We start from the raw sequence: 11,173 nt of genomic DNA, 5'->3' as shown, positions 1-11,173 counted from the left end.
GTTGAGTCATTTAAAGTTGCTTGAAGTGTTTTATTCCTGTGAAAAGTACTTGGTTGGTTAGCGTTTACTGAATGTCTGAAAAACTAGCAATGGCTCTATGCTGCTTCTCAGATGGTCAATTAATAACGTCAAGTAGTATAGTTGTAGAGTAAATTAGGGTGAAAATGCGCACACAAAAAAAGATGTTTAGAATACATTTCTAAACCTTATTGGGTGTCAGCAGTCTAGGTGTGATGGAGGCAAGGCAATTGTCTTTGTTTAGCTCATTTCAAGTCCATTTTTCAATCTTTTTGTTCTTTATTTACCCAGGGTAGTAGCTGAGCACAAGTGCTCATTTTCAGTAACGCACCTAAGAAACACAGACATTAACCAAGACCTGAGGTTCCGATTCTATAAAATGTCTTCTAAATCCTAACTGTTGCTATATCAGTGGTTCTCAAAGCTTTTCATGTCAAGGACCCCCAAAATATCTATTTGGCCGTGGACCCCATCTCAAAATATTTTGTTCCTGGGACCCCCAGAAGCAAAGATTTGAGTTGCAAATGTTCGCTTTAAAAGTATTACAGTATATTCAAAGATTTGCACACAGTTTCACGATTTTCCAAAAATAGATCTACAAGCTCGTAGCGTGGTGCTGTGAGCTTGTAGATCTGCTATTTTTGAATAGCCAAATAAATCTGATGCGTTCCCGGTCTTAATGGGTTAAAACCTGGGTGCTGATACTGTTGGCTACGAAGCAGCTCCACTGGAGCAATTGAGGGTTCAGTGCCTTGCTCAAGGGCACTTCAGCGGAGTCAACTTGCCCACCCAGATTTCAACGAGGGCACTCCTCTAACCTTGAGCCCACCGCTGCCCACATTTCAACAAGGTAATTCAATGTGCTCTACACAAAACATCTAGCAAAGGAAACGATTGTAAAAATTACAAAGTGACATGGCACAAGCAGTCTATTGGTGAAAAACACATATCACATTTCTGGCTTACGTTTTGACATAATATAACTTTCTTACGTAATCAAAACACAATTTCACTGATCAGTATCATCCATCTCATCAAACTCCACCATCCTCTTCCCTCTCATCATCACCGATGACGGCAGCCAACAGGTCACGGACACATACAGTACAACACACTCAGTATTTACACAGGACAGCTACATGCTATAAAAGTGACCTTTTCCCTGCTTAGGTGTACTGTATATTCAGTGTTATAATGACATGGCAGTGCATGGAGACTAGTGGACTTTGACCCTCTAACTGAAATGTTGTTGTTTTTTTACTTCTTTTTTTCCACACCCTGTGTAACAGGAGGATCTGGGTGCAGTCCTCAGCCACAGAGGGATAACAGCTTGATTTTTCTTTTCCTTGTTAAACACAGAAACGGTGAGCATAATGGTGCAGCACTGCAGTTTGAATTTAAGTTATAGCTTTCTTGTGTACTGAAGGACTGATATCAAGTTTAGTTTACCATTATGTATGGTCCAGTGTGTTTGTATGGCTCTGCCAACAACGCCCTGTCAAAGACAATGTTAAACAGCCCATAGAGAATTTCTTTTGACTGGGTTAATATCATTACCAATTCCCTGGAACTGAATTGTCAACTTGTGCCTGCAGATGCAGTGTGTTAAGTTAAAAAGGCACTTACTTTACAAGACAAATACATTTTAAACAGGTTTATTACTGGACTCTTTGCTATTTGGCAGGGTGTTCAGGGTGTCCACTGCCCAGCTGCCTTTACTAAAAGCAATGACAACAGTCCCCTCTAGTGGAGGATCTTGTCCTTTTGCTAGTAGTATTGTAGAATTGGGCAGGGTAACATAAGATCATGTACTCATACAATTATTATATAATATTACAGTAGATCTAATACTTTCAATGTTTGTTTATATACTGTATTTGTAGAATGGTTGCATAGTATATCTGTATTACTTACCCGAGACCACACATAGTGACACAATTTGGAATATAAGACAATATCATAGAGTTCTGTATTAATCAAAATTCAGCTTTTTAATGCATTAAAACTGTCACAGAATCTGCTTTATTTATGACAGCTTTACATGTGTAAAAAAGTGGGTGAAATTATTATTTTTTCATGCAGGTTATGTGACTAATCCTTACTGTTTTCTTTTTTTTAAGTTTCTATCAATGAGGAGGACACTGAAATATTTTAGATGTTGGGCAACTTCTGTCATTTCACTACAGTTTCAGGCATGTCATTTCTTCTGATAATGTTTTGGATACATTCAAAATTTTCAGCCAACTTAATTGTCTTTAAAAATGCACTTATTTCATGGCATTTTTCAATGCATAATCTCTTGTCTTCATATGATTCCATTGCTGTTCCGTTCGCCAGTGAAGGTTTTACCTTTTTGTACTATTATTTCTTTTCTTAATATGTTCATACTGTTGGCAAGAGACTGCAAGATCTTTAACAGATGCTAAACTGCTCCAATCTGCTTATTTTAATTCTGTATACATTATATACAACATTAATACAACAATGTTTACAGTATACACTTTACACTATAAAACTGATTCTGATTGTGTTGTTATATAGCTAGACACACACAGTGCTGACATAGTAGTACTGATGTCATTAGACTCTGAGTACTTGGTCCGGTCACGCACACCTGATGACATCGTGTGATGATGACGTGATGATGACGTGTTCATGGACCATAAGGGATAATGGAATTGGCAGACACCTGCTCCCCAGTATCCAAGTTTCATCATGGCACTGAAACAAGTGTTTGGTGTCTCGCGTGGTTTCTTTGGTAATCACCTGCTGGGGTTGAGTCCCCGAGGCAGCAGTCAACACGTGTATGGAAGTGGCATGACGACAACAGTGGCCACATCCTCCTCCCCCACACACAGGGCCGTGTTTAGGGATCAGGAGGCCCTGGGCAAACCCCAGGCCACACATAGTCACCTTAGGAAAGACGTGTCGAGTGACGACGGACCCAGCCTGCAAGACTTCATCTCCGGGGAGCTGTCAGAGAAGAGCAGGTGGGCCGAATACAGGGGCAACCTGAAGAGACAGAAAGGAGGAGAGAGGCTCAGGCTTCCTCCGTGGCTGAAGACCGAAGCCATTCCGTCCGGGAAGAACTACAACCGGATCAAGAACACGCTGAGAGATCTGAATCTGAACACGGTGTGCGAGGAGGCCAGGTGTCCTAACATCGGGGAGTGCTGGGGAGGAGGGGAGCACGCCACGGCCACGGCCACCATCATGCTGATGGGCGACACGTGCACCCGCGGGTGCAGGTTCTGCGCGGTCAAGACGGCCCGCCGGCCCCCTCCCCTAGACCCGGACGAGCCCCGCAACACCGCCAAGGCCATCGCCGCCTGGGGCTTGGACTACGTGGTCCTCACCTCCGTCGACAGGGACGACCTCGAGGACGGAGGGGCGGAGCACTTCGCTAAGACCGTCTCCACCCTGAAGGAGATCAATTCTCGCGTCACGGTCGAGTGTCTCACGCCCGATTTCCGCGGCGACCTGGCGGCGGTGGAGACCATCGCCCGGTCGGGGTTGGACGTGTACAGCCACAATGTGGAGACGGTGCGCGAGCTGCAGAGGCACGTGCGCGATCCCAGGGCGAACTTCGATCAGTCGCTCGCCGTGCTGAAACACGCCAAAAAGGTCACGCCCGCCTTGCTTACCAAGACCTCCATCATGCTGGGACTAGGGGAGAGCGACCGGCAGGTTCTCGACACCCTGTCGGAGCTGCGGGAGGCCGGGGTGGACTGTCTGACCCTGGGCCAGTACATGCAGCCCACCAAGCGCCACCTCAGGGTGGAGGAGTACGTGACCCCCGAGAGGTTTGCCCGCTGGGAGAAGGTTGGGAACGAGCTGGGTTTTCTCTACACGGCCAGCGGGCCCCTGGTGCGATCGTCTTACAAGGCAGCAGAGTTCTTCATTAAGAATTATGTTTTTGAGAAGTAAAGGAACTAGTTGTGTTGTTGCGCTGAAACCACATTGAGTTGGGATGTTTTGTACATAGCAAAACACCTTTAAATATGTTTATTTATTTGAATGAAAGAAAGCAGCAAACGCACACTTAGAACACTGCAAATACATACTGTATGTATACTTGCAAGACGGAACTAGGGTTCAAACAGTCATCAAGCATTGGCTAATTTATTAAACTTATGTGTGATACCAGTTGGTTTGATGTTGTTAGAATATGCTAGACTCAGAGTGAGGTGGCCCCAAACCAAATCTTGCTAATGGCCCCAAAAAGTCTGCATTAAACAGCATGCAAAGGCAGCTAAATTAACCACATTAATTTAATTAATCAAATTCTTCAAACGTAAAATGAAAAATAGCTCTTCCAAGCTTATGATGTGATGTCAACGTCTGTCGATCTGCTATTTTTGCTATTGTACAACAAACTATATAGGGCTTACTTAAAGCGGCACTATGTAAAAAAAAATGTAATGAATAAAATGTAATTTTGTCCAATTTGTATGGTAGAGTTTGTTAATACAATATGACATACACTGGGTGGTTGTATTTTGTCTCCCTGCTCTTCTATTGAGCTAAACATTTATATATTCCTGTTTTCCAATAACAATTGTGTTCTCTGAGTTTTGCCTACATCTTAATTCCAAGACATCATGCTTCTGATGATGTCTGGCAAATGTATATGTAATTCAGAAGCCTGCAGAGCAACTCACTGTCTCTGTACTTGTGGAAACTGTAACAGCAAAGTGTTTTGAATAAATGTATAATAAACTACTGTAACAGGTTATGAGGGACTGATGATGGTTGACTCAAGACAATTCATAATAAGTGAAAGCCATATCAAATTTATATTTTTAGATCTTCCAAAAATAAACAATGTCCTGAAACTAAATGAAATTCTGTTGAGGTTGAACAGGGTCTTGGGTTTTCAATTTAATCACAAGAGGTTCTTTTTGTTATTTAGCTACTGTGCACAAAGTCAGGTTTTCATCATTCAGTCATTTGTGTAGATGTGTAGATGTTGTGTAGATTCATTTCAGTCATTTGTGTAGTTGTACGGACCAAAAAGAGAGAAAGTGAAAACACTATGTTGAAGTTCACCCATGACTGTATCAAGGCTAGTTCTCACCTATCCCTGAAACATGACTGTCATGGTGGAACTTCAACCTGGTTTTGTCACTTTTTCCATTTACAACCCGTACATCTACATAAAGGTTCCAATTTCAAATATAAAGTACTGACCCCACGGCTACGGATGTAACAAGTTGAAACGCTTGAGAGTAAGTACCCGTATCTTCCGTATTGATCAATAAAAAGCATTTTAATCCGATTGGTGGCCATTTTCTCAAAATGTCCTTCATATTCTTTCAATTACGCGACCCTATCGGTTGAGACGTGTACTGCACTCTGATACAATATAACTATGAAAAATGGCCGCCAATGGGATTAAAATGCTTTTTATTGAACAATATAGAAGATACGGGTACTTAAACACAAGCGTTTTAACATGTTACATCCGTGGCCGTAGGGTCAGCACTTTATATTTGAAATCTGTACGTTTATGTAGATGTACGGGTTGTAAATGGAAAAAGTGACAAAACCAGGAACAAGTTGCGCCATGACGCTCGTGACAGACAGGGCGTCACGTGAACCAGTGAGCTACTTCTCACCATGACGTCACGTGACGTCTCTAAGCAGCAGCGCAGACACACCAGGAAGTGGGTCGCTCGCGCTGTTGTCTGCTGTGTGACTGTTGTTTTTGTGTTCGTTAGCGTCGCGAGCCTATTCTTTCCCTCTCCCATTTAAAACGTTGTTGTATTTTTAGTCTTTGTCGTTTTTTTTTTTTTAAGTCGTCGCGGGTCGTCGTCGCCGAAACGATGGCGACGTTCATTTCAGTCCCGCTGAAGAAGTCGTCCGAGGTGGACCTGGTGAAGCCGCTGTCCAAGTTTGTCACGACGACGTACCCCGCCGGAGAGGAGCAAGGCGAGTATCTGCGCTCCGTGGAGGAGCTCAACAAGCTGCGGAGGAACGCGCTGGGGAGGCCGCTGGACAAGCACGACAGCTCCCTGGACATCCTGCTGAGGTACTACCGTAGGCCCGTTAGCATGTTGCTAACTGCTACTGTCTGTCTTTACACCTGCTGCGTACGGTGGGAGAAGAGCTGCCCTGGCCGCCGCGCCCCAAGCCAGCTGTGTTGTTGGTGGTTTCAGGTTGGCTACTGGCTAGTTAGCCGCTAGCGACGTTAGCTCCCAAGTTCAGTCACGCTAACGAGGGTGGCACACCCGGCATTGTGCACCTATCGAATTCTGTGACTCCAGAGGTCGCTGCAATGGCTCAGCGCTGTGGCGTTTCTTACCAGTGGGTGGAAAAAGTTGTTTTAAAATGTCAAATTTGTACTTAAGTACAGTACTTGAGTACATGTACTTTCCAGCACAGCTGTTCATACTTTTAACATGGAGCATTTTTTTATTTCTCAAAATATTCCAAAGACACCAAAATCTCTAATCTGAATAACCAAATGACAGAAACGAATAACCTCGTTAAAAGAGGATTGGTGATCTAGATGTTGATCAACTCAACTCATGTTGGGGATGAAGGTCACTTTGTTTGAATCTCGAGTAAACTGGCTTAAATCAGCCTCTTATTATCTAAAAATGTAACTATAATGTGTCACCTGAGTGAAGTAGAGACCACAGCGACCTCTGGAGTCACAGTATTTACTGGGTGACCAATATCGGTGTAAATAGGCCCTGTTTCTCGGAAGGGAAGCATTGTCCACCATATGACTCATATTTTATTAAAAGACACGATTCGATGTAGACCACAAAAACTCACTTGTCACTCATTTGACTTGTGTGTCAGTTTTATGACCTAATGCGTAACAAGTACCCAGGGTTGAACATGTTTGTGGTCTTATCTTGTGTCTCAGTCAAGTAAACAAATATTCCGAAACCACAGTGTTGTTTTATGTCGCTTCACACCTCAGTCTAGCTCTCTGAGATGATGTTGACAACATTTAGGCTCATAGCACTTAAGCACGAAACCTGTAGCCCAGACAAGCATCTTCTTCTTTTCCTTTCGTCTTTTTCCCTTCAGGGGTTCACCACAGCGAATCATCTGCCTCCATCTTACCCTGTCCCCTGCCTCCTCTTCTCTCACACCAACTAACTTCATGTCCTCTTTCACTACATCCACAAATCTCCCCTTTGGTCTTCCTTCTTCCTCTATAATAGGCCTCCTATCTGGCAGTTCCAACCTCAGCATCCTTCTACCGATATACTCACTATCCCTCCTCTGTGCATGTCCAAACCATCTCTCTGGCTTTATCTCCAAAACATCTGACATGCACTGTCCCTCTGATGTACGCGTTCCTGTTCTATCCATCCTTGTTACTCGCAGAGTCTCTGCTACCTCCAGCTCTGCTTCCTTGTCTTTTCCTCAGTGTGACTGTCTCTAAACCATTGGTTCTCAAACTTTTTCATGCCAAGGACCCCCAAAATGACACTTATTAGCCCACAGACCTCCATTTGAAAAGAAATGCCAGGGACCCCCATATAAGGGTTAGGGTTAAGATTTCTACGGCTCTAGCGGTGATTATCAACCATTTTCATTTCAAGGACCCCCAGTTTGACATGCATTAGGCTACGGACCCCCATTTAATGACATTTCTCTGGGACCCAGACATGCAAAAGTGTCACTTTTCAGCTACTTTCACCTTTTTGAACCCAAATAGGGCAATTGTGTGACACCTGACCCAAAAGAAAACAACATGTTGTTTCCTCGGGGCTGTTTGCATGCCTGGACCCTCAATTTATATTGTAAAATCAATGTTGATTTAACTCTGAGAGTGTACAAATGGAACCAAATGGATCCATTTGGTTCCATTTGTACACTCTCAGAGTAACGGACCCATAAGGGACCCATTTGGTTCCTAACTATCCATCATTTAGCTGGGGACCCTCTGGAACTCCCTCAAGGACCCCTGGGTGTCCCCGGACGCCACTTTGAGAACCAATGCTCTAGTCTAAACCATACAACATAGCTGGTCTCACCACCGTCTTGTACACCTTCCCTTTCATTCTTGCCGATACTTTCCTATCACACATCACACCTGACACTTTTCTCCACCCATTCCAAAGTGCTTGCACTCGTTTCTTCACCTCTTTTCCACACTCTCCATGACTCTCAAATGTTGACCCTAAGTACTTAAAGTCCACCACCTTCTTTACCTCTACTCCCTCGTTCCTGTCATTCACACACATGTATTCTGTCTGGCTGTGGCTAACCTTCATCTGATCAAGCATAACGTGTGACACACAAGTATTGCAAGGTTGCCTTACATTGTAATAATAAGATTATGGTTTTACTAGCTAGAGATCTTACATGATAGCGTATATTATGTCAGTGAGAGCCAGACTACAATGGGAGGCATTGGCCACAGAAGTATCATGAATGTGTGAATTAACATGGCTGTCAGCATGTTACATGTACAACACGTTAAAAGTTTCGGGGAAGTTCATCACTGGGCCATTTGCATAGAGGAATGTGACGGAAGTGAAGTGGGACATAGATTTGTTTAACAAAGTTGCTCTTATGGTCTCCAGGCCAAGGGCAGCTTTTGTTATGTTCGTCATGAAATGACAAAACTTTTAAGACCGGTAAACACAGTGCCCTCTAAGTGCAGGCCTGGGTCTTTCGCTCAGAAATAAGTCAAGCATTCCATTGTGTGACTTATTAGCCAGGCCCGCTCTATTTAGAGATGACATGAGCAGGGCTCAAGACTTTGCTCCTAACTTTTTCCTCTCTGTGGCCAGTGTGACTCATTAGTATTGGCATTGGCACAGGGCTAGAGAGAGAGACAGAGGGAGCCCAACCCACCTCAGACGTTTCTCCTCTGTGAGCTACTTTCTAACTGCAGTGCTATGCTAACTAAGGGGTATTTATTGTCTGTCCGGCTGTCAGAATTAGGCTGTGACTTTCATTATCGCAACAACAACACTAACACCAGCAAACTGCTATATGAGTTGAAGTGCTGAGTGCTGCCATTTAGCTGATATGCAGGAGGAGAGCAGTCAGAAGCATAATTAGCTTTCCCCTGCCGCTGTAAGGTGTGGGTTGGCACTTGGCAGATGCCAGCACAATTTGCAGTCAGAGGCTACACTTTGCTGTGTGGAGGGAGGAAGTGGACAACTTGCATAGCTGTGCTACCCAGAGTGGGCCGCCACTGTTCAATGTTAGCATTGTAGCTCCTTGGCGCTCGCTCTCCTCCATGTCCTCCTCCCGGTCCATGTGCCAGGTGGTAGTCATGGAAACGGGGCCCTATCCCTTTCACAACCCCAGCAGACAGACAGCTATTGTGTCACCGTGGTAACCATTGTTTGCCCTGGGACGTTGTTGTACTTTTCCCCTCTATATTTACCAACAGGCACACCTCATCTAAGTTGTTCGTTCTCGCTGTGCGTTTGTGCCAGATGGGAAAGTGGCACTGATGACGACAAGGCCTTACTGTAAAACCTATACAAAGCTTGTCTTTGTTTTTATTTATGCGTAGCAATGTGTACATGTGTACTAGTCTCGAGTAGGGCTGTCATGATTACACATTTAAGTTGACTATTAATTGTCACACAAATAACTCTGATTGACGATTTAATTGTTTCTTGCCATTGAACATATGAATATAAATGTAATTATTGTTTGCCTTTTGTTTGCCTTTTAGGCTTAAACAAAATAAAAATAGCAGATCTACAAGTTTACAACACGTCACGTGTAGATCTGCTATTTCTGCTGTTTTTGTAAAATGAAAAATGAAAATGTATGAACATCTTTCAACATGGAAACGATTATAACGATTATGCAAAAATAATTTGCCATTATCTCAAATAGACGATTATGTAATAATTGTGACAGGCCTAGTCTTGAGACGGAGGAGAACTGGCGGCTGATCAACTGGGAAAGGAGGATTCCCTCTAACAAGATCCTGTCTAAATATTGTTCCTAAGAATAGAATCTTCCACATCACTCTGGCTCCAGGTCAAAGCTGAGTAGTGCTTTGCTCACAGCTGAGCTGGCCCTGGGCTTGTGTGTGTGTGTGTGTGTGTGTGTGTGCGCGCGCGCGTGTGCACGTACGCGTGTGCGTGCACTGCAGTACACTTTTCTTTTGGCATGACTTTTCGCTGACACACTGTCATGTGTCTCTGAAGCAGCAGAACTTCCTCAAACCACACACAGTGATGTCATATACAGCTTCTGTTTATTATGATTTTGACTTATCACACACTTTGCTCTGTACTTTGCTTTATTGTTATTTTTTATTTTATTTTGTATTTTATTTTACTTTTTTCTGTATACTGTATTTCCAATTGTCTATATACTTTAACTTCTACTCCACTACATCTCAGAGGCAAATATTGTACTTTTACTCCACTACAATTATTTGAAAACGTTTAGTTGCTACTTTGCAGATATAAATTATTACATCATAAAACATACATTGTTTTTTATACCTAGGCTTTTCGAAAATAGCGTCGCAACGCGTTGTGATTGTTTGTGTATTGACACTGCGTTGTGTATTGATACTTTTACTTAAGTAAAACATTTGAGTACTTTTTCCATCACTGCCTGTAATGGACGTATCTGGGAAAGCACAACAAATGGTTTATGATGATGAGTCTGAACTCTGAATGTTCACCACTTATCCCCACAGGTACTATGACCAGCTGTGTGCCGTGGAGCCCAAGTTCCCCTTCTCTGAGAACCAGGTAAAATGACCAGGTAGCTAGGGCTGTCACTAGGGGTGTGCGGATACACTAATTTCACGAAACGATACGATACGATATTGGGCTCACAACTTCGATACGATTTCGATACGATTCGCACTTTTTTTATTATGAAAATATATGGGGGAGAAAAAAAGCAAATGCAAACAAATAATTCAGTTTTTGCATTATTCAGACATGCAAACTTGTAGCTTTTCAGCTACAATAGCCGTTTTGAATCCAAATAGGGCAATAGTGTGACACCTGACCCGAAAAAAAAAAAACATGTTGTCACCCTTTTCACCTCTGGGCTGTTTGCATGCCTGATTATAATGATTGTTAACACATCGGGTGCCAGCATTTTTTCATAACAACTTACCGTGGGTGCCAGCATTCTCCCCATTGACTGCGCTTTGCTGTTTAAAGCTTCCGCGTGCGTTACAAGCAAATCC

General features: G+C 43.3%; 2 protein-coding genes across 5 annotated transcripts in view; both read left to right on the top strand.

Moving 5' to 3' along the window:
- Positions 1-2,733: 2,733 nt before the first annotated feature.
- Positions 2,734-3,945, top strand: LOC311061220 (lipoyl synthase, mitochondrial-like; the record flags this gene model as incomplete). Its single annotated transcript, XM_084079774.1, has 1 exon — positions 2,734-3,945. One exon carries the CDS (start codon positions 2,734-2,736, stop codon positions 3,943-3,945), a length of 1,212 nt encoding a protein of 403 aa, XP_083935900.1.
- Positions 3,946-5,685: 1,740 nt separating this feature from the next.
- The window catches only part of pdcd6ip (programmed cell death 6 interacting protein), a 32,867-nt gene continuing 27,379 nt past the window's right edge, over positions 5,686-11,173 (top strand). For 2 of the 4 annotated variants that reach the window (XM_084079551.1, XM_084079550.1), the window contains exons 1-2: positions 5,686-6,049; positions 10,670-10,724. In XM_084079551.1, coding sequence (XP_083935677.1) covers positions 5,844-6,049; positions 10,670-10,724 — 261 coding nt within the window. In that variant the 5' untranslated portion in view covers positions 5,686-5,843. The remainder of the gene's footprint in view (positions 6,050-10,669; positions 10,725-11,173) is intronic. The other 2 variants (XM_084079552.1, XM_084079549.1) reach the window with 1 other exon arrangement.

The sequence above is a fragment of the Gymnoscopelus microlampas genome (assembly GCF_963454915.1).
Source record: "Gymnoscopelus microlampas genome assembly, chromosome: 15".
Taxonomy (NCBI): Eukaryota; Metazoa; Chordata; class Actinopteri; order Myctophiformes; family Myctophidae; genus Gymnoscopelus; species Gymnoscopelus microlampas.
Note: the sequence above shows the minus strand (reverse complement) of the source record. Positions and strands in the feature narration are given on the sequence as shown.